Source organism: Pestalotiopsis fici (genome assembly GCF_000516985.1).
Source record: "Pestalotiopsis fici W106-1 unplaced genomic scaffold PFICI_Scf_14, whole genome shotgun sequence".
Classification (NCBI taxonomy): Eukaryota; Fungi; Ascomycota; class Sordariomycetes; order Amphisphaeriales; family Sporocadaceae; genus Pestalotiopsis; species Pestalotiopsis fici.
In genome coordinates this window covers 350,561-372,029 of record NW_006917104.1, presented here as the reverse complement: position 1 = coordinate 372,029, position 21,469 = coordinate 350,561, and the positions used below count along the sequence as shown (strand labels likewise).

Genomic DNA, 21,469 nt, shown 5'->3' with positions numbered 1-21,469 from the left:
TTGTCCACTCATCCACTAACCTTGTTCAGAGAACTTATCAAAAGTTCCACGCCATCAACTATTCTACCATCATGAGTTTCTTGCCGAATCAGGAGCTGTTTCTACGCCGGTACCCCTTGAAAATTTTACATTCGTAGAATGCGACCAGGGTCGTTTTCGCAGCGCCGCTGTTGTGACTCCCACGCTGGTAGTTCCTGGTCAATCGCGCCGTACAGATAGCTCATCATCTCATCGGCTGAAGAGGCTCCCTTGCTGCCTTTATCATCGATCTTTTTCCTGTTTTCTTCAATCACCGAAATCAGACACGGGTTGAGGTCGGCAAGGGTTCCATCAATCCTGCCATTGACGTAAGCACTCTTGAGTCTTTCCTCATTGAACTCTTGCTTACCGTGATCAACATTCACATTTCCTCGATGGAAAGTATTAAGATGACGTCTCATTTCGGCACCCGTACCCTCTTCGCCGTCTTCTTGGTCTTCAAAATCCGAAAAGCTTACCTGATCCCACCAATCTGGCATGACACTGTTGTGCAGTGGAGAGCGGCGACGAATGGCAAGGGGGAGGCAGGGAAGCGCCTTTTCCGTATAGGCAAACCAGTCGTCACAGTCTCCCACATCATTGGCCCGGCGGTCGAGCATGATATCCGCGTAGTCGCAGGAACTTGCGTGCAGGCGCTCGGCACTCACACGCTCGCGGATCTTGCGGCGAGACCTGGGCTGCTGCCGAGGCTCTGGAGGGCAGTAGTCGGGGGTCTTGGGCTGCTGCTGGGGCGTGGCAGGTCGCGAGCCGTCGGATGAGCTGAACGAGGAAGTTGAAAATGGAGAGGAAGCAGAAGACGATGCTGCGGCGACACGCGCCTTGATCATGACTAGGCGGTCGCGGAGAGGGATTCGCTGCTCGCCAGTGAGCATGGTCCGTTGATGCGATGAATTCGAGTCTTGAGGGCTGCTCGGACCTGCCGACCCTGCCGACTCCTCGAACCGCTGTCTTAGAGAAGTAACGCGCTCATTACCGCGCTGTCGCCCCCGAAACCGGTCGAGACTCTGGCCAGACATTGCGATTTGATTTTGTAAGTAAAAGGCGCTTCTGCGGAGGTTTAAGGATTGTGCGTGGAACGATCCAACACGCAGGATTATATACTGTTTTTGTTTGTACTTTTCTATACTGGAAGAGCTTCCAGTCAATCAAATCAGACTTCTTACGTTGCATTTATGTCTGCCACGAGTTCTTTGAATTGCAAAGACATTGTCACCAAAATGCGTTACTTTTTTTTGCGCACAATACCATTCAGAGTTGAAAGAACCTCTTTGTCCTATTGTATGTCTCTCATTCACTATTGTCCACGGCGTGTTCTTTGACGCTGCGAGTTGGTAATTCACAGATTCCAGTTCAGAATGTCTGGATCATCAAAGACACAAGGATACTGACAGCCTACCGACCAAGAGACGCATATTACCAAGCAAATACCAATGTATCACCAACTTATTGGTGTGATGCCATAGTAAGATCATTCTCGTCTTTGATTCTGGGCAGTGTCTCTGTCATGGTGGTCGCAGATTTTCGAAATCTTATGCGTGCTTTGTGTTTGTGTCATGGTGAACCATTTCATTGTTCGAGTTTATCAATGGGATCAGTTGTTTGAAGAGCCTCCACCGAGGCCCATAGGGAGACACAATATTGAGTCAAAGCCTCGGGATCATTCGTAGACCACGAAACTGCGCGCCGATCCGGGAGTCAATTGTTGAAAAGGTGCCAAAACTCCATCGGTCAATTGGGGCAAACTCCACATGGCACCGCCTTATATCCTCAGAACTGAAAAGTTGATGAATTACTCAGAAGACCGTTTTACAACATTTCGAAACCAAAACCAGGTGTAGGCTGACGATGATTCAACCGGATACCAGTCAGGGCTCTCTCCAGCATAGGATGGCTTCTCTGGAGTCTCGCAACCCCATCGAAGGCTCAACTCAGTCTGACCGGGCGGAAACTGAAATACGTAAGGACGGGTTCTCGTGTGTTCAATTATAGTTGCTCCAACGATCCTATTATGCCAAAACAGAGAGTACTTGACAATCGTTTAGCGCCTCGTTACTTGCGAGTCGGAATGCAAACCTCTCACCTGATTCATTGACGTAAGGGTCTTGTCAGTCACGGCCACATGTGAATCAGTGTCAACATGAAGAACCAGCCACGTATCACTACCAGGCGCGGCTCTGCATGAGAGACTGGCATGGAATCTTTCGGGAATGCTGCCAACGACGAAGGACTTTTTGGGATCGCAACCAGGATCTTTGAAACCCTCGGGCCCAGCAGCGATGGGTGCATTAAGTGAACTCTTGGTAGCGTCTGTCAGAGCGCTGCAGGACTGCGTGGGGGTTCCACGTGGGGACATACAGATTCGTATATGAGGACCGTTGGATCGCCGTATAGGTGGTTCCAACGGCAGGCTTTAGTTGTTTTCTCAATATACCGGTGCCCATCACTCTATCGTTCCAGTGATTCTTACAGCGTCGTACACGACTTTCTGGCCAAACTGAATACTCACATGATCCGTAGAAGCAGAGCGGATGTTGTATTTAAACGCATAAATAGTGTTATACTATAATGTCTTCTGGCCTAACTTAGCAGCATATTTTGGCTTAATCCAAAGTCCGCGAATATTGAAAATCTGGGCGCTTGTTTCGGCCCGGGCGCACTTAGCTTACTGCAATAACAAAGTACCATTAACCACTGCTGGGTGGCTAATCTCTTTGCGTTTCTACTCGCGGCATATATTGCCGAGACCTCCCCGCATAAGCAACTGAAGTTGAAGTATTCGAGAATTCATATTCGTGAATAAAGAACCGTGCCTATCGTACTACGCTTTAGGACCCAAATAGTTATTGGATTCCGTCGGGGACCATAAACTTTATGACGCCGACATCGTCTGCTTGAAAATTGAAAAACAAAACGGTAATTTGTGAATAAGGAGAGCATAAGGCTTTTGTAATCGATTAATACTTAGGCATCCAAAACATAGACTGGTGAACTTTTGGATAAATTTGCCTTGCAGACATGCCAATCCAAGCCATGCTTAAATGCGCTACTGTTAATCGGAGGCCTTTTTTTTTTCTTTCTTCCAGAATTTAGATCGCATTTAGATCGTCTGAGCCATCATCTCCTTCTCTACTTTCTTCTCCTGAATTCTGGCGTCCAAATCAGTTGTACGCTTCGTTTCCATATTTGGCACAAACCAAGATTTGCCCGAAAATAAGGCGTCCATTTCTTCGAGCGGAAGTAATCTTGTCTCTGGCATGAAAGCCCAGAAAAATATAGAATTGGTGAAATTGCACACCACGAATAGAAGGAAATATTTCCACCCAATGTTTTTGATTGCAGGTGCCGTGATCTGTGCAATCATGGTGTTGAAAGCAAAGGATGTCATAACACCGATTGAAACGCCCTTGGAACGGGTTTTGGTATCAAAGACCTCGGCTGGAATAATCCAGGACAGGGAACCGCAGGTAAAGGAAAAGCTGACTTGATAGCACCAATTGATGACAATGAAGAGCCATCCGAGTGAGTTCTGGGCCGAAGAAGATGCGTTGGGAAAGCTGGCAATGGCTGCAGTGACAATGATGAAGCAAACGCAGTTCATTCCATTTCCAATAATCAAAGGCCAACGTCTACCGATCTTGTCGATGAATAGTACGGTACAAAGTTGGGCAATCACTGAGAGCACGTTGCTGATGGCTTGATATCTTAGCGAGTCTTCCAATCCAATATTGATCGTAGCATATATTTGGGGCGTAAAATACTGAATAGCCGAGACTCCAGTCATCTGAACGGAGGCTTGAAGCGCTGTTACTAGGAACAACCGGTGGAGACTCGAAGGATTTTTGAATAGATCGACGTAGCCTTTCGCTTGAAGTTCGTGCTCCTGAGCAATGGCTGATTGGATCTGGAGATATTCGGCATGAACCCAAGGATCACTCTCATTCCCGTTGGCATGAAGTTTGGCAATCGTTCTTAGCCCCTCTCGCTCCTTGCCGTGGTCAATCAGCCATCGAGGGGATTCTGGGAATAGAAGTATCATAAGCCCAAGAATACCAGCAGGAATGATCTGGAGACCGAGTGGGATGCGCCACTGCTCGCTTGTAGAATAATGCAGATTGGTGCCATAGACAGTCCATGCTGGAAGAAGTCAGTCCTGCACCATTGATGGCATACTGATACAACTCACTCGCAAGAACTGCCCCGATACCAAGCATCAGTTGCTGCAATCCAGTAACGCGACCACGAATGGAAGGATGGGCAATTTCTGCTTGATAGATTGGCACAATCATAACCAGGACACCAACGCCAAGGCCACCAATAGCTCGACCCGCATAGAAAAAGGCCAGGGTTTGTCCCACGACCTGCAAAGCACCACCAAGACAGAAGATGATGGCCCCTATGATGATAGCGACTCTTCGGCCCAGCCAATCGCCGATTGGACCAGCAGCGGCTGCACCGAAGAATCCACCCCCGGTGAAGAGGGCCACGATTGCACCACTGCCATGAAGTTAGTTTTGAACTGCACAGAAACAGATCCCGCCTCAAACATACGTCTCTTTTGCCTCCGGATGAAATTGTGCTATGAAGGAAGATGAAGCTACACTGCCTCCGATGACACCGAGATCGTAACTGCTCAATACTTTAGTTAATGCTTCTTCATTCCTGGTCCGATCTAGCACACCCGTAGTTGAAAGATCCAAGGGCGGCAAAAACGCCGACCAGAAACTGTTCAATTGTTAGCAGAGAGCTAATTCTAGGTAAGGACAAAAGTTCTTCTCATACTTGATAGGTCTTGGGGCGAATCATTATAATTCCTGTGATAAATATTGTTTTCGAGTACTCAGGATGCAGCTCTTGGATGAGCCAGGGAAGAGAGACGAGATAGACGTATGGATTATGGACTTTAAATGCACCAAATAATCACTTTCTATTTACAAATTCCCGAAACTTTTGCCGTATTCATTTTGTACTGCCGAAGAAAAGACGTGCGGCTAGTGGTGCGCTTATTACATTCATTAAATGGAGCCCACGAACTTGAGGAATGCGGGGATGGTTACCCTACATAGCGCGCTGAAAACGATAATTTAATGCCTAGGTACCAATGCTCGTCCTCACCTCTCCCGTCTTAAGCAATATACATTTATTTTCCTCGTCCTCATTTCTCCCGTCTTAAGCGATATACGTTCATAATGCTCGTCCTCGCTTCTTCCGATTGGGCGCGATGACATCAATAATGTTTGTCTTCATTTTTTCCGTTTTGACGTGGCATAGTTTTCTCGGTGCTATTTGCAACGAAAAATTAGTGGTGTTGTCCTCTTGTTCTTGGAAATGCTGCAAGCATAAATTTGGCTGTTTGCAGACATCAATGATCGCTTTTCGGATGAGGAACAATCTCAGTCTTGACCGTTATAATAATGACGAAACTGTGGTACTTATGGCTCACTGTTGCGCAGCACTTTGTGGCTGCACAACGACAGACTCTGACAGTCGCAGCAAGTGGCGGCAATAAATCTAGTGCCCTTTTGTACGGCACCTTATACGAGGTTAGCTCCTAGATGATACCTAGTATCACTTGCGTGATTAACAAACGTGGATAGGATATATATCATTCTGGAGATGGCGGACTATACGCCGAACTTCTTCGCAACCGCGCTTTCCAAGGCTCTTCACAGAATGGGCAGGCAAGCACAACACGGACGACTGATTTCTGGCATCCCATTGGGAATGTTCAACTATCCGTGGAGGATTCAACTCGGGCTCTATCTGAAGATTTGACGTACGACTTGCGAATGAATGTTCCCGCGGGTACAACTGGCCAGATCGGTTTCTATAACGAAGGCTTCTGGGGATTTCATGTCGATGCTGCTAAGCGTTATGCTGTCAGTTTCAACATTAAAGGAGCTTACGACGGGACAGTGATAGCTGGATTCAAGAACAACATCACCGGTGCCCAGCTTTCTTCTACTGCTATATCCGTGTCATCCGTTGATGATACATGGACCTACATTCCACCTCATACCTTTCAACCTACCTCAACTCCGGGCAACGCGAATAATACGTTCACCTTTTTGTTTGATGGTAGTCAACTTGCCGGCAAAAGTATCCAGGTGAACCTCCTCAGTCTATTCAAACAGACTTATCGAAACCGAGCGAATGGTGTAAGAGAAGACTTAGCTGGATCGTTCGATGGTCTGAAGAGCTCATGGGTTCGCCTTCCTGGAGGGAACAACATGCAAGGTTTAAGCATTGGAAACGAATGGCATTGGGATCGCACATTTGGTGACCTCAAGAATCGTCAAGGCCACGTCGGAACATGGGGTGATATCCAGACCGATGGGTTTGGCATCCTGGAAATGATGCAGTGGGCAACAGATGCGAACCAAACGATTGTCCTAGGGCTGTTTGCTGGACTTCACATTGGCGGCGATATAGTGTCCGAAGCCGATATTGACGGGTATGTTGACTCGACCATGAACTATCTTGAATTTCTAAAGGTTAGTATTTCCACACGTGTCAGTGCATGTAAAGATACTAACGGCACAACCAGGGAGATTCGTCTACTACCTGGGGTGCAAAAAGGGTAAACCTTGGTTATCCCACCCCATTCAAAGTGGACCATATTGAAATAGGCAACGAAGACTACTTGAATGGAGGTACATCATCGTACTATTCATACCGATTCGCAGCGTTCTGGAACCGTATCAGAGCCACCTACCCATCGATCGCACTTATTTCATCCATTTTCCCGCCTCCTGTGCCGGGATCCGACACTTGGGTCGATCTGCATTTCTACTACAACCAAAACACATTCGTCAGCCTGTTTGACCGGTTTGACAATGCCAACCGGAGTTTGCCGATCATTGTTGGCGAGTATGCTTGCATCCATGAATTCGATAATGGCTCTCCAGAGATTGGAGCACAAACAATGGGAACGGCTTTGGCAGAGGGCATAATGTTACTCGGAGCGGAGCGCAATTCTGATATCGTGATGGGAACAGCATATGGTGCGCTTATCAAGGAATACGACGAAGCTCCTAATACCGTGGCCGTCATCAAGCACTCTGCTGACCAGATTCTGCAATCCACGAGCTATTACGTACAGCAGATATTCTCTCAGTATAAAGGTGAAGAAACCGTGTCAGTGACGACCCAGTTCGGAGAAGGCATAGATCCTCTCTATTGGTCTGCTACACGGACCGGCAGCACTCGGTACTTGAAGCTGATTAATTACTACGGTCCAAGTAGCGTTGTTGATGTTGTGTTGCAGGGGACACACTCAAGCACCGCACAGGTTGTCACTCTCACAGCGCCCGATTGTTCTTCAACGAACAAATTAAGTCAATTAGGGGGCGAATCAACCAGCATTACTGAATCAACTATTGTGGAGAGCGATGGCAAATTTACCGTCATTTTTGGAAATCCCTGCGAAATAAAAGTTCTTATTGCTTGAGTATCAAAGCAACCAAAGCGATGTAAAGGACAGTACGCTGAATTACTAGGCTGGTGGCGGAGAAATGAAATGGAGCAAGTTCTTTGGGCAAGAATATATAGATGAAAGTAAATTCAGCATTACTGTACTCACTTTCATCCACGCTATCTTTCTTTAATATCTCTACAAAGCATCCCTTGGTATTTAGGAGAGTCTCGTAGCGAGAGTATAAGTACACTATTTCTTTTACCGTCTTTGGTCGGTTAGTGTCACAGACTCGGCAGATTCTGACCGCTTGCGTCGCAGTAAGGATCGTTTCCGTGCCAGAGTATGCGCCGTGTCGGCCATAAAGCTCTTCAATTCAGAAATTTATCGGCCTATCAGCCACTTAGACTTGCTTATCGTCGATAAGTGATTACTTTCCGTGCGATCGCTTTGAGGGATCTCATGAGTAGGGAACGCGATGAGACAGATGAAGAATGAGGCCAAGATATAATTGATTCATGCTAGCTAGAGCGAAAGCACTGATAAATAATCCCAATCCTGGCTGTCAAGACTCACTGGATGGCATTGTCACACTCTCTTTATGTCACGCTTCGGGACAACCTTGAATTGGGCACAGCTACTTCCCTATGCGCAATCGCTAGCTTCGCTGCCGAGGGCTAGCGGGTCACGACAACGCCAGCTCGGTCTCCGAGCATGAATGAATGAGCTTCCAATCCACCAGCATGGCTGCCACCCTTCCCCGCCATTGCATACGTAAACTCCAATTGATCAGGACGCGTGTCACTTCAAGTGAAATTTTCTGCGTCTATGCTCTTAGATTACACACAGTTAACATGGTACTGCGTCGTTTGCTTGGGGTATGCTCTCCGCCAGGAAACTGCATGGGCAAGACACAACCCGCTTCTCCCTCAACGGGAGCGGTCCGGTGATTTTTCCAACACCGCGACCATGTATGGCTGCACAGATCACCGCCTCTGATAGATGAATTGCTCATATTGATGCATTATAAAAAGTATTGACAAGAGTCAGATAGTGGACTGGACGCAAGTTGCCATATTCCCTTTCTTCCTACTCCTTTCACGATTTCTCTCGAGCCATCTATCCGATTTCTCATGCGATATTTCTCGCCGTTCATGGCCCTCTGGGCCGACCAAATGGTTTGGGGCGGACTTGAACGACAATTCATGATACATCTCCTCGAGGATCATAACCGTTGGATCCCTGCAAATTTCACCAATTTTCTGTTTGCATTACTGTACCAGGCACTAATAGCTGGTTGTATGCGTGCCTGAAAGGGTACGAGAATTTTCGATAGCTAGACGGGTGGTCTATGGGACCCTGGAGCGGTCCTGCTCATAGACAGCAACCGTAGTAGCTGAGCATAACGTGTTCCCAAGAATATCAGCAGAAAACTTAAGCAAGACTGCTACAAATATAATATTCAGTTCATATAGTACTGTATATATACAAATCTGTCAAGGCTTTGCTTCATGTAAAAGCCTGATTATAAGCGCGGTTGGCACAAGGCCCGGTTTCGTGCAGTCGCAGCCTTAGCATCGGCCAAAATTTCTAAGATAATAAAATGCTATATGAATTGTGGCAAATGGACTGGCTTAACACCTTTTCTGTTTTAATTTTCTGTATCTACTGATTCAAGCTTCCAGATCAAAAGCTCACCGCGTTCCACGCCAGCGGAAACCTAGATCAAGAAAGGATTGAAACCCCGTTATCGCCCCTTTTGATTTCATTCTCCTCCCTCAGTAAACAGGTGTACTAAATGCTGGGAAATCGTAAGTCCAGCTGTCATAAGATGTGGTGTCGTTCACGCAGTCAAAATTGCTGCTGTTTCCTTGCCACAGAGGCCGAGTAGGCCATTGACACAAAAGCTGCGTCTCTCCCTCAAAGTCGCCAGAGGACACTGTAGCATTAAGTTTTGTAGGTGTAATGCCGTTTTCAACCCAATCAATAATGACTCCCATGTTACTAACTGGCCAGGGCCCAGGCTGGAGGTCGTTGGTTCCGCAGTGAGCAGCGCCAGGGATAAGGTAAAACTGATACCAATCCTGGAGGGTTTCAAGGCTTTCTTCATCGCTCGCATCAGGATACATGACGGAACGCACCGACTGCCAGTAGTGAACAGACGACGCTGCGGGTACACTGGGGTCAGACTCTCCGTGATAGTGGAGCAGCTTGCCGCCACTAGACTGGAAGTTGCTCAAATCCGGCTCAGTAGTCTGTAAGCTGTCGTAGTATTTAACAAAGGCCACCTTCATCCATTCAACCACGGTATCGTAGGTAACGTTATCGAGGGAATAAATGTTATCAGCATCCAAGAGCTCGATCCACCGGGAAACGAATTCACCTCCAGTTTGGACGATATCGAGCTCCCAAGCACCAGTGTCAGAGTCATAGGTGGCAGCGGCATCTTCAAGCTCAGACCCAATCTGCCAAGACAGATAGGCACGCTGACCCTTGCTGTTGAAAACACCATCGTAGATGGACTGGGCGAGCTGTACACCTTCGGCGCTGATGGTGCCATTTTGTGCCGGGGTGGTCACAGCTTCGCTGCCGGCAGCCTGTCGCTTATTGAAGCCGTACCCGAGCGAGGTACTATTCTCCGCGGCGCAATAGTAGGGCTCGCCGATTAAATCGGTAAGATTGAAGTTCAGCTTGCAAAGGTCGGTTCTGGAAATGACACCATCGGTTCTGCCATCGAGAGGGTCGCAAGCGGCGATAGTAGCATTCACGATTTTGTCGAGTTCGCAGGACGGGGGGTAATAGTCCATGGTATGCTCAACGACGGCCGACCACATATGGAGAACCTGCTGCTGTGCGGCGCGGAAGGCGGGAGCACCAGCAACAACACCATCGTACAGCTCGCCCCATCGCTGAACCTGACTCATGCCTTGTCGACCACCGTCAGAGCATCCTTCGAAGTAAGTGTACAACTTGGCGTCGGCCGAGGCGCCGTAAAACCCCGGGGTAACAGCTTGGCCGACTTGGGTCATCTCACCAAGGGCCTGGTACGAGAACATATAGGTGGCGTCCCAGTTGATCGAACCATTTCCGTAGAGGAATACAGTATCATAAGCACTGTTGGCGTTATCGTAACCTCCGTCGCTTACACCGCCGACGGCACCGTACTCCAAGCCACCGGTGGGATCAGTAGAGAGAGACCAGGCCTCCCCACCAGGCACGTAGAAACGACCCAGAAAGTCGGAAGGGCTGGGAAAGGCATAAGTCACCACGACTTTGTCGCCTTTGCCTGTGTGAGTGTAAGCGACGGTGACATTGCAGTAGGTGTAAATGGCAGAGCTCGAAGAAGCACTGCCAGGACCGCTGGATCCCGTAGAGTTGGTCACAGCCGCCGTCACAGAGGTAGGAATCAAGTCGATTCCCAAAAAGGTCCCATTAGCAGGCAGAGCGGCTTGGACATTGGTTACAGTGCACACGTCGGCCAGGGGATAAGGCTGTCGTTGTTGTATTGGCCATGGTGGCAGTAGCGCAAGATGAGACCATGTCGCACACGGAAAGGAAAATGCTAAGGAACGCCCCTTAGGTAGAGAATTTTGAAATGAGAGAAATGCTGGTGAGTATCTTAGGGAAAATAGGCACTGAGTGTACCAATTATCGCATACAAATACTCGCCCGGTCATCGCAGCTCGTCCCCGTGGTTGCGCATCTCGTTGATTCGTCTTGTAAGGACTCCCATAGTACTTTCGCGGTGGGCCACAGCGGATGTCGACTACCTAGCACATTAGCAGATCTGCTAGGCTGCACACGCAAGAGACGCGTAGCTTGGTGGCCCCGTGTAATGAGCTAATGCCGGCACCTGAAAAGCTTAGCCAACTCTACAGAATCGATGCGGACGAGACCCAGGTATTCTGGCTGTTGGAAGAAAACGACGGATTCTGGGGGTAAACCTAGCTGCTATGTCCTAATAGTGGCCTGTTGTCGGAGCTCCGTTCGGAGTTAAGCGTAGAATTATAATGCCATGGTACCAAGGTAGACGTGCTTTTTGCTTTATTCATCGAAGGGCTTGTTCCGTAGTACGTGCAGGGGCCATACTGCCTTCAACCGCACTCCATCAGTCAATCTGGCGAAGTGGGAGAGCATTACCGTTTGGAAAGGTATTCCATTCGCAGCCTCAACTGGGGGACAGAACAGATTTAAACCACCGCAGCCTGGGGCTGCCCGGGACTCCACGCTCGATGCCGACGCTTTTGGTCCAATTTGCCCTTCTGCCAAGCCCGACACTACCGGCTTCACAGTGGACGAGGATTGTCTAAATCTCATCCTCTGGAGTGCAGCAAGTTCCACGAGGGCCAGGCTTCCTGTTGTGATGTAGAGCTACCCGGCCGAATCCACCGCAGCCGATCAGCTCTTCTATGGTGCCGGCATGGCTGATAAGGGAGTCGTGTTTGTCAACTACAATTATTGATGTGGGGGCGCTGGAGATGCCCACTAAAAGTGGCTGTGGAGGCTTAGCTTAGAGTGGCTTTATAGTCCCGAAGGGACTTATAAGCCTTTGTTTTTCGTTGCGTTTAGCATACAGGATCACCATCCATCGTTTTCTCAATTAAGACAGTTCCCACATACTTTAAGATTTTATATGCTATTTGATCAAAAACCACATAAAGGCCACAGCCTTACGGCTGTCCGTCTTAGGTGGGGGTTGGTTTTGTTTGGTTTTTGTTCCCCATCTCATTATCGTACTAGGTCTTTTGCTAGCTAACTCATCGAGAATTGTCGAATGAGATGGCAACCGTCTATGGCACCAACACTTCCGGGAAGTGGGGTATGTTGGACCAGTTCGCTGCGTTGATTTGGGTCCGCGAGAATATGGCTGCCTTTGGCGGAGATCCAAACCATATCACCGTAATGGGCCAGTCGGATGGTTCTGCTGCGACCTACCACATCCTCAGTGGCGAGCTTACTCGGGGCTTCATCGTGGGAGCAATCATTTAATATAGAGCGGTGTGCGTGATCCTTACGACCCGCTCTGCTCCAGTCTTGCCGAAGGATACCGTAACCTCTCCACTGCTCTCGAGACCGGTATTGATTACGTTTCCAGCCTGAACGCCACAGCCATAGCCGATGTGCAAGAGCTGCCAATGTCGGATCTCATCACAAAATTCAGGGATAGCACTTTCAGCTTTGGGGCAGTGCTGGACGGGTACGCCATGCCCGCCAAGTAATATGACATCCTTTATGAACGGTTTGGCCCAGGACGTGCCGATTCCGACGGGCAATACTAAGGACGAGAGTGGTGCTGAATACGGCCTCAACATCACGCTAGAAACCTATTTGGAAGATTTAAATGCAACATTCTCAGTAGAATGGGTCGACGCCTTCTTTAATCTATATGGCGCTAATGATTTTCTCACCGCGAGTGCCGCTGAGAACAGTCAATTTACCGACCGCAGCAAGGTGGGAACTTAGTTTTGGAGCTAATTATGGTCAACAGCTTACGAGAGCCGAGCCAATTATAGTCGACAGTGTACGAGAGCCCGAGCCAATTATGGTCGGCAATTTACGAGAGCCCAACATACAACTACTTCTGGGACCACGCCCCACCTGGACCAAGGTGCTTACCATGAAGCGAGATCAATTACGCGCTGAACAATTTATATGGAACTGACCTGCCTTGGACTGACAACGACTACTCTATTGCCACTACAATGAACGCGTACTAGGTCAACTTCATCAAAACCGGCAATCTAAATGGTCATGATTTAGCGATGAGGGAGAAGAAGGTACTGCGCAATCGGAAACTATTGAAATGGCTTCACTATCCAATCCAGATGGACTTCACTTCTACACCAGGGGCGACGGTAAATGGGCTCTGTATTTGACGTATCGTACGAAGGGAAAGAGGGGGAAATCTATTCCCTTCGTACGATGGCTATAGATAACGTTCCCGGATGCTGGCAGCCGACAGCCACAACGTGGCTGTGGTGGCTTGCCAGATGCTATTGCCGTACGAATCGCAACACTAGTATCCTAACGTTCCAACAGAAACGTTTTATTAAAAAGCGCTAAATAAACCTAATAGGAATTGTTACAAACTCTTCATTGCCAAAATTGGGAAATGTCACAAACACGAATACGCAACCTGCTTAGCACGCTACACGAGATTATAAAGTTTATACCCAAATAGGAAATTGTGATAGATCCGGATCTGCCGGTAGATATATGCCAAGTCTGCGACGCACAGTTCACTGTTTGCAAAGGGTCATGTATACAAGAGTCCGGCTTCGTCCCTGCCCTTTCAACAGGAGGTGCACCACGAATGAACTATTCACAATACTTGAATCATTTACATAGCCTTCAACCCATCATGCGCACTCTCTCGGTATTAGTCACTGCTGGGGCAGCTATGGCGGCGACGATCAGGATCGATGCTTTGAATCTGGCTTTCGTGCCCAATGTCACGACAGCAAGCGTGGGAGATGTCCTTGAATTTCACTTTCTACCCAATAATCACAGTGTTGCCATGGGCGACTTCGAGGATCCGTGCCAGCCTGCTAAGAGCGGAGGTTTTTTCTCTGGCTATTATGCTCTGAACTCAGGCGAAGCGGTGAGCAGCCTCCATCATAAGGATAGTGGCCAAGATCTATTCTAACATGATTTTATCAGGATAATGTATTCCGTGTCACCGTCAATGATACCGATCCGATCTGGCTCTATTGCACCAAACTTGGCCATTGCAAGAACGGCATGGTTGGTGTCGTTAATCCGACAACAGAGAGAACGCTGGAAGGTTACCTCGCGGGTGCTCGCGCTTTCAACGGTACTCTCACAGAGGCTGGTGCTGCATTCGGAGGCATTACAGTTCCGAACACAGACACGTCCAGCGCAAGCTCTACAGCCGCATCTATGACAGCGCCGATGAGCAGTTCAACAAGCACCAGCTCGGTAGGAACGGCAGAGTTCACGTGGAAAACATTCTTATTTTCAATGTTTTTGGCGCTAGCTATATCGTCTATCTAATCTTGACATGGTCAATTGTGAGAGAAATAGATTGTCTAGGAGGAAAATTAGGAAATGCTAAGTAGATTGTTTTGTGACTGAATTCTTTCTAGAAATCTTTGCAGGTACTTCATTAATAAAACATATTTGTCCAAGTCAAGTTGGGGATATTTCTAAAATCTGGATAACACTATACAGTACTCTCGGTGAGTGAGATTAGCTGCAATTATTCACGCTAAATTCAGGCGTAAATATGTTAATCGTGCCATCGAGAAATAAAATAGCAACTACATTAATTGTGATACGCTACTATTACACTTAGTTATGGACAAAGAATCCGACGTATTTTCATGTTGAATGCATTTAATTTCTACACTGAATGAATTGATATTGACTATGAAATTATGGCAAACACAGCTTTGAGATTCACGGCTTGAAGATCTGTTTCCCCCCTCTGACCGTTCCACAAGAATATCCATGAGTAGAGAGGGTGGAAAATGAAAATATCATCGCGTCTCAAATGCAACTAATTAATTCGGTGTCTCTCCTGTAGTTTGATGCAAAGACCATGGGGTCCAGAGTTAAGCAGACTGCTCTGCTCGCTTAACTGGATGTAGCCGAACCATCAAGGGTCCCTTTTCCCACACCAAGAAGCTTCTTTGGTCTATCCAAGGCTTCTTCTCAGGCAGCAGCTCAGCATCGTAATGCCAAAGTGTCTTAGCAAGGATAAGGCGCAACTCAAGCCACGCAAGACTGTCATCGAAAGTTTTTTGTTAGCTAAGTCATGTGGTTATCTATCGTTTTTACATTCTGTACTTACTTTTTGCCAATACAATTTCTCGCCCCGTAGGAGAACGGCTGATGAACGTCCCGTTGGTCAAAGGCGAATCTAGGGTCATCGGACTCTGTCCACCGTTCGGGAATAAAGGTCTTTGGGCTCGAAAAGTTGGTCGAATTGAGGTACGCAATGTAGTGATTCATCGTAGCTGTCGTACCAGCAGGCACGAAATCGCCACAGATGACAGCACCTCCAGCCGGAACCACACGAGACATACCACCGCCTCCCGGGAAATATAGACGTAGTGTCTCTTTCAGGACGGCGTTCAAGTACTGCATTCCAGCCAAAGGTTCGGGGGTAATTGCTTCACTCGTTGCAAAGGTTGTGCGAATTTCGTTTACAAGAACGTTGTAAACATGGGGATTCTTACAAACATAGTATATGACGCCAGACAGGGTTGTCGCGGTGGTTTCGGAGCCAGCCACCATGAACATGGATGCATTGGCGTGCATCTCCTTTAACGTAAGTCCTCGACCAGCTTCGTTATGTTTGAGCACGAAGCTCCATAGATCTGGCTTATTGTGCGATGAGTCCTCCAAGCGTTTGTTTACGAGGCTGGCTGCAAATTCAGCGTGCTGCTTAGCTTTGGCTTTCAGCGTTGAGGCGGTGAGCCACTGGAGTGGCAACCGTAAGAGAGGGACCTCGAGTATCGCAGCGTAAAACACAGCATATTTCAGGCCGGCGAGGATAATGCGAACCCAGGGCACATAGTCCGTCCGCTCCAACATGCCCAGTGACTCTCCAAAAGCAAGTTCAGCCATAATATCAAATGTAGTAAAGTTGAAAAAGTCGACAACGTCGACTTGGCCTTCTTGTCTATTCGTCTCGCCCATCTTTGCGATCATCTTGTCTGCATACTGGACAAGCAGTGGCTCTTGTGCGGCCAGGGCTGTATTGCTGAAGGAGTGGGTGAAAATTCTGCGCATGCGCGTATGGTCCTCAGTAGGGGCTGTCGCGAGGTTGTAGACGCCATCCTCTTGTTCACCAAGAGACGATGCAACCTTGGGCATCTCGCTCTTGACTGGGCGGCCAAAGATATCACGCCAGGCCGGTGCTCGGATGTACGAAAGCTCGTTGGGCGCAATACGTACTACGTCGCCATACCTCTCGTGTAACTTCAAGCCTATGGGCCCGATATTACCAGAAAGCCATGTTAATTGCTTTGGGATCTTCGACGCGCGCCACTATAAGATTAAAAGGAATGAGTGAGATACCCAGGATAATTGTTTCAAAAGCCGTGCGGCTCTCAATGACAAGCACGTACGACTCGAAGTCATGTATACTGAGACGGTGACGTTTCTGGGTGTTACTTACAAGCAGTGGTCCAGGATATTTCCGTAACGGATGGAAAAAGATATTGTATACACACTGTGCGATGAACTGAGAGAGATGTTAGGGCCCTGGCAACCAATTTTTGACATATCTAAAACCATGAATTTACATGCAAGGCAAATAAAGCCGGTATCGCAAGAAATGTAACGGTAATCGTGGCCGCCATCCTGTATTGTGCTGGATATGTTGAGAACCAGAAAAGACAAAGGAAAAGACAACCTTGGGTTTATTATTAGGGATTTGCAACATAGTACATCTTCATAATGACGAAGGGGATGAGGCTGTGCCTGAGCGAATACGGATACGGGCGAGGTTTCATTCTTTTGTTAGTTAATATACCCACTATGTAAGGTCTTTATCCATAATCGGACAATGAGATTAGCTTAAGTTTCGGGCTGGGCTAGTATACGTCCAGGAGTGGAGTTCCCAGCATATGGGATCCATTATCCACCGAGCTTTGGGTACGATGACCATGATTTGCTATTTAGAGATAACGATAATATCGGTATTAGGGTGTGATCGGCTCGTTTTTTTAAGGGGGGGTCTTAACTTTTTGGGATACAAAATCGTTGCATAAGAAATTGTGGGGAGGGGAAATGTACCGCGTATAACTTAGGTAAGCATCTTTTGGATGTTGTCGTGGGATAAGAGCCTTGGCACCCATAAGAGGGGAGCTTAAGCTTAGCAGCCCTCCATCGCCCTGGGCTTATCGACCTTGGGCTTATTTGTGCCATTTCTCGAAAATTGGAGACGTTATGCCTTTTATGGTGGGCGGTAAACGATTTTAGAGCCCATGTCAATTCGGTACATTGGAAATCTTGCATAACTTAAGAGGGCCGTCTTACGATTATCCGTGCGACATTTTGACTGCCAAATTAGGTATGGTTGTGTCCTGACAGCATTTTCTTTTATTTTTTAGCGTATAATATGGATTGGTATAAGGCCCTGGCAACACTTAAGACCCCCTCTTACAGCGAGCCGATCAGGGCCTTACCGAGCTTCTACCAAAGTGAGCCAGGCTTCATCCTATTGACAACATTATTTAGAGAAGCAATCGTAAACTAAGCACAAAGGGAAATAGTCGACGTGGAATAAACGAGCCACGTGAGACATCCGCGCTATCCGCCACCATTAGCCATTCCCCACCTCGATGCGATCTGAGTTTTCAGCAAATAAGCTCCTTAATTTTTGTCTTTATGGCACATGAGATTTTAACACTTAAAGCTGCTGTGATAAAAGCATTGAATCCGGACACTAGGATATATATAAATGAAGCTAATAGAGAAGACCCCGGGTTCCAGGCAGATTTTTACGGGTCGAATTATGGCCGATTCCTAGAAATCAAAAAACGTCGTGATCCGAACACTATTTTCTATTGCCTAATATGTGCGAGTAGCAATGAATAGGCGGTAGATGGCATAGGTCGTATGTGTTAGGTGCATGGAAAATATTAATGAGCCAGATTAGCTATACGGTTCTCATTTAAATATTAATAAGATTAAGTTTGCCATTGTAATTTAGAGCACTTACCAGCCTAATGCTTAGAATATTGATTATTACTGCTTAGTCTAATCCCTAAACTATCGGTCGATGCCGTTTAATCATAGCAGCCCTCGCCGCTCACTCATCGAGTTAACGGCGATTTTTCATTATAACGATATCACGAAATCATGACAGCACCTTATAACGGCGGTCATCGCCGCCAACAACCTGTTCGCTGCCGCAGACCAAGCCAACTTGACACAAGGTCTAATTATAAAGATTGACCGGATTTAAACACCGCAATAGGATGTATACCAACATCGGTATATTGCTCATCGGTCTGGCCCTTAAAGATGCTATGACCGCGCGCACCTCGGAGAATTTCACAATCGTGTGGAATTCTTGTATCAAATACGCAGGAAAGATCTTTATGTTACTGGAGACATTAGTTACGATTAAGGAATGTTCAATATAACAATTGCCCTTCTCAGGTGAGAGACCATACTTCAATGTTGGCACCATTAACAATAGCAATTGGTTTTACAGCATGGATTCACGACCCAGAGATCATGCTGGAATGAGAAGTCCATTGCAACGACTAGGATGAAGTGAATAGCCCAAATGCCATACCGCAAATAGGTACTACAGGGCAGGTCATGTTCTCCATCCACATGACCTCAAAGGAAAGCGCAGGCTACATTGTCAACGCGACACAGGCCTGCACGACGGTCGTACACTATCTAGAAACACCCAAAGCTACTCGACAGCGTTGGGTCCGAGCCATTTCCAAGATAAACCTGTTTTCTTGGATACATGCACAAGTTGCGTTCATACTGGGTGCCATCGCTGCCATTAAACGACACAGGCAACAGGTCCGGAGCCTTCCCATTCTCAACCCAGTCAATGAGTGCCTGCCACGTATACGTCGGCAGGCCACCGACCCCACCCGAACAGTGACCTACGCCAGGGGACTGGAAGAGGCGGTAGAAATCGTGCACGTCTGGACTGAGCGTCGTCACCTGATTATAATACCGCTCGCTTCCACCTGGTGGGATAATACTGTCGGCCTGCAAGATGTGATTAGCTGTAAGATAAAAGACAACATAAAGGATACATGAGACACACCAAACCATGATACGTTAACATCTTTCCGCCGGCCTTCTGAAACGCCGTCAAATCAGGATCGTTTGCGCTGTACAGCGAATCATACATCTGCTTGCCGAGGTGGAAGAGGTTATCGAACTCCTCATGCGTGATATTGCCCAAATCGAAATCCGGATTCGCTACGATCCAATCAGTGATCCAGCCAGTGACGAGTATGCTTGCCGCAGAGGTACACGTCCCATTGGAAGTGCACGACGTCGTGTCGAGCGCGTATCCGGAGTTGGTTATGTCGCCACTAAGGTCCGCGTCGTAATTAACGCCGTACCACAGGAAGCTGCCATTGCTCGACCTCGCCCCCTGCCACGTCGCGTTCGCCGTGAGGGCGGCAGTCTCGCTGATCTGGCGTGTGGCGTTGCCGAAGGTTGCGCACTGAATTTCCTGGCCCACAACGCTCATCGGGTCAAAGGGGCAGTCGTACAGTGTTGAGACGATGCCGTCTGTGACACCATCGAGCGGGTCGCAGAAAGCCACCGCTGCGGTGCGCAGAGCATCAAACTCACAGGGCGGTGGAAACTCGCCGCGGAGCTGCATAATGAGCGTCGGATAGAAAATATTCATGATAAACTCGTCCCAATTGTTGGCAGGTGCCGAGGCCGCGATACCGTCGTATGCGTCCGGGTACCGCTGCGCGAGCATGAGACCCTGTCGCCCGCCCTGAGAGCAGCCGCTAAAGTACGAATAAACGGGCGGCTTGCCATAGAAGCTGGCGATAACGGCCTTGCCGATGATGGCTTGCTCGTTGAGCGAGACGGAGCCGAACTCATTGAGCGCCTCGAGGTTAGGGTTTCCAGGGCTCAGCAGCGACCAGGGGTCCCAGGAGAAGCTGCCGTATAGCCCCGCGTCCGTCGTGGTCGCTGCGTAGCCTTGTGAGATGGCACCGTCCATGTCCCAGTAGGAGAGGTAGAAGCGGCCCGCGACCAGCCCGCCACCTCCGGAAGCCTGGAGGCGCTCGTTCCATCCTTCAAGGGGCAGCCAGGTCTCGACAGTCACGCTGTCGCCAACACCTTCATGTGTGTAGGTCACGGTGACGTTGCAGAAGTTGACATTGCGCGCGACTAAGTCCGGATGGTTATAGTTGTATATAGCCGGGGCAGATGCGGTGTAATTGAGCACGGGCACAGCGCTGATGTTGGTGAAGGTGGCGCCGAGGATGGTTGGGTAGGGGAATGACTGTGCAACGCACATGGACAGGAGGGTGGAATTCATGGTCGAAGAGGCTGCTGGTAAAGACCTAGAGCGCAACGCAGCGCGATATGACCGAGCAGTTGTCCGTGGCTATTTAGCGGTCTATATAGACGCATTCGAATCTCCGCTAATCTTTGATATTTTAAGCTAAGGTAAATATATACTTAAGACTATCTTTTAATTTAAGCGGTAATAATCGTTTGCATAATAAAAGACTTATATACGTTGCTAAGCATTTACACACTAATAAATAAGGGGGTCTCGAGGATTTCGGAAGACCGTTATTTAATTTTAATGCCCCGGACGAATAGCAAAGTTCTAATACGCGTATCCATCCGTATAGCATCGTATCTTCTCGTATTTAGTTAATGACACGCTACTAGGATCCCTCAAGGCTCACCGTTATAGGCACGCTCCCCGGACCTAATGAATAAATATTAATACCGTGACTCAAATTATTCTTTGATATTACATAATAACATTAATTCTTAACAAAGCATTCGTATGGGCATAATAGAGTCCTAAATCCACAAAAAACCCGCTATGTTCCCTGCCATCGCCACCGATATGGCTGTCTTATAATTACCTCCTAGCTATCCGGATTCAAATTATAATACTCCTAACTAGCTACATTTTGCTTCCATGCTGTAAAGGTTGGTTAGGTTTTATTATATAAACGACTTTGTCTTTTATGTCGCATTATAAAAAGAGTTGCAGCTCAGCCTATTTGCAGCTAATGACCATGGATTCCTGTCTGCATCTGTTTAATGACAAGGCACTTTGCTTAGCGACTCGGCAACTTCGCATAATTCGGGTGCGCAAAAAAGAAGAGAGAGAGAGAGAGAGAAGCTACATCCTTACCAGATTTTTTTACACATGCCAATGGATATTACAACTAGTGTGGTATCGCTTTATGCATGCTTTACGAAGCTATGACGCATATCCTCAACGTGATTGTCATGATGTGCATCGTGATTTGCCCTGAGAACGAGGAAATTGTCACCTTCCGCGATGTTCGATTATTG

At 47.8% G+C, this 21,469-nt stretch overlaps 8 protein-coding genes across 8 annotated transcripts; 3 read left to right on the top strand and 5 right to left on the bottom strand.

Moving 5' to 3' along the window:
- Positions 1-125: 125 nt before the first annotated feature.
- On the bottom strand, positions 126-1,055 carry PFICI_14947 (uncharacterized protein; the record flags this gene model as incomplete). The annotated part of the gene is made up of 1 exon (XM_007843528.1): positions 126-1,055. One exon carries the CDS (start codon positions 1,053-1,055, stop codon positions 126-128), a length of 930 nt encoding a protein of 309 aa, XP_007841719.1.
- A 2,081-nt stretch (positions 1,056-3,136) lies between these two features.
- On the bottom strand, positions 3,137-4,842 carry PFICI_14946 (uncharacterized protein; the record flags this gene model as incomplete). The annotated part of the gene is made up of 5 exons (XM_007843527.1): positions 3,137-4,173; positions 4,223-4,533; positions 4,588-4,665; positions 4,718-4,761; positions 4,819-4,842. 5 exons carry the CDS (start codon positions 4,840-4,842, stop codon positions 3,137-3,139), a joined length of 1,494 nt encoding a protein of 497 aa, XP_007841718.1.
- Positions 4,843-5,450: 608 nt separating this feature from the next.
- On the top strand, positions 5,451-7,486 carry PFICI_14945 (uncharacterized protein; the record flags this gene model as incomplete). Its single annotated transcript, XM_007843526.1, has 3 exons — positions 5,451-5,579; positions 5,634-6,530; positions 6,584-7,486. 3 exons carry the CDS (start codon positions 5,451-5,453, stop codon positions 7,484-7,486), a joined length of 1,929 nt encoding a protein of 642 aa, XP_007841717.1.
- Positions 7,487-9,228: 1,742 nt separating this feature from the next.
- On the bottom strand, positions 9,229-11,127 carry PFICI_14944 (Tannase; the record flags this gene model as incomplete). Its single annotated transcript, XM_007843525.1, has 2 exons — positions 9,229-10,941; positions 11,110-11,127. The coding sequence occupies 2 exons, from the start codon at positions 11,125-11,127 to the stop codon at positions 9,229-9,231; spliced, it is 1,731 nt and encodes a 576-aa protein (XP_007841716.1).
- A 1,102-nt stretch (positions 11,128-12,229) lies between these two features.
- PFICI_14943 (uncharacterized protein) lies at positions 12,230-12,669 on the top strand (the record flags this gene model as incomplete). The annotated part of the gene is made up of 2 exons (XM_007843524.1): positions 12,230-12,421; positions 12,445-12,669. The coding sequence occupies 2 exons, from the start codon at positions 12,230-12,232 to the stop codon at positions 12,667-12,669; spliced, it is 417 nt and encodes a 138-aa protein (XP_007841715.1).
- Positions 12,670-13,811: 1,142 nt separating this feature from the next.
- On the top strand, positions 13,812-14,464 carry PFICI_14942 (uncharacterized protein; the record flags this gene model as incomplete). Its single annotated transcript, XM_007843523.1, has 2 exons — positions 13,812-14,051; positions 14,111-14,464. 2 exons carry the CDS (start codon positions 13,812-13,814, stop codon positions 14,462-14,464), a joined length of 594 nt encoding a protein of 197 aa, XP_007841714.1.
- Positions 14,465-15,024: 560 nt separating this feature from the next.
- Positions 15,025-16,558, bottom strand: PFICI_14941 (uncharacterized protein; the record flags this gene model as incomplete). The annotated part of the gene is made up of 3 exons (XM_007843522.1): positions 15,025-15,196; positions 15,264-16,465; positions 16,496-16,558. The coding sequence occupies 3 exons, from the start codon at positions 16,556-16,558 to the stop codon at positions 15,025-15,027; spliced, it is 1,437 nt and encodes a 478-aa protein (XP_007841713.1).
- A 2,277-nt stretch (positions 16,559-18,835) lies between these two features.
- PFICI_14940 (uncharacterized protein) lies at positions 18,836-20,465 on the bottom strand (the record flags this gene model as incomplete). Its single annotated transcript, XM_007843521.1, has 2 exons — positions 18,836-19,162; positions 19,221-20,465. The coding sequence occupies 2 exons, from the start codon at positions 20,463-20,465 to the stop codon at positions 18,836-18,838; spliced, it is 1,572 nt and encodes a 523-aa protein (XP_007841712.1).
- Between the last annotated feature and the right edge of the window lie 1,004 nt (positions 20,466-21,469).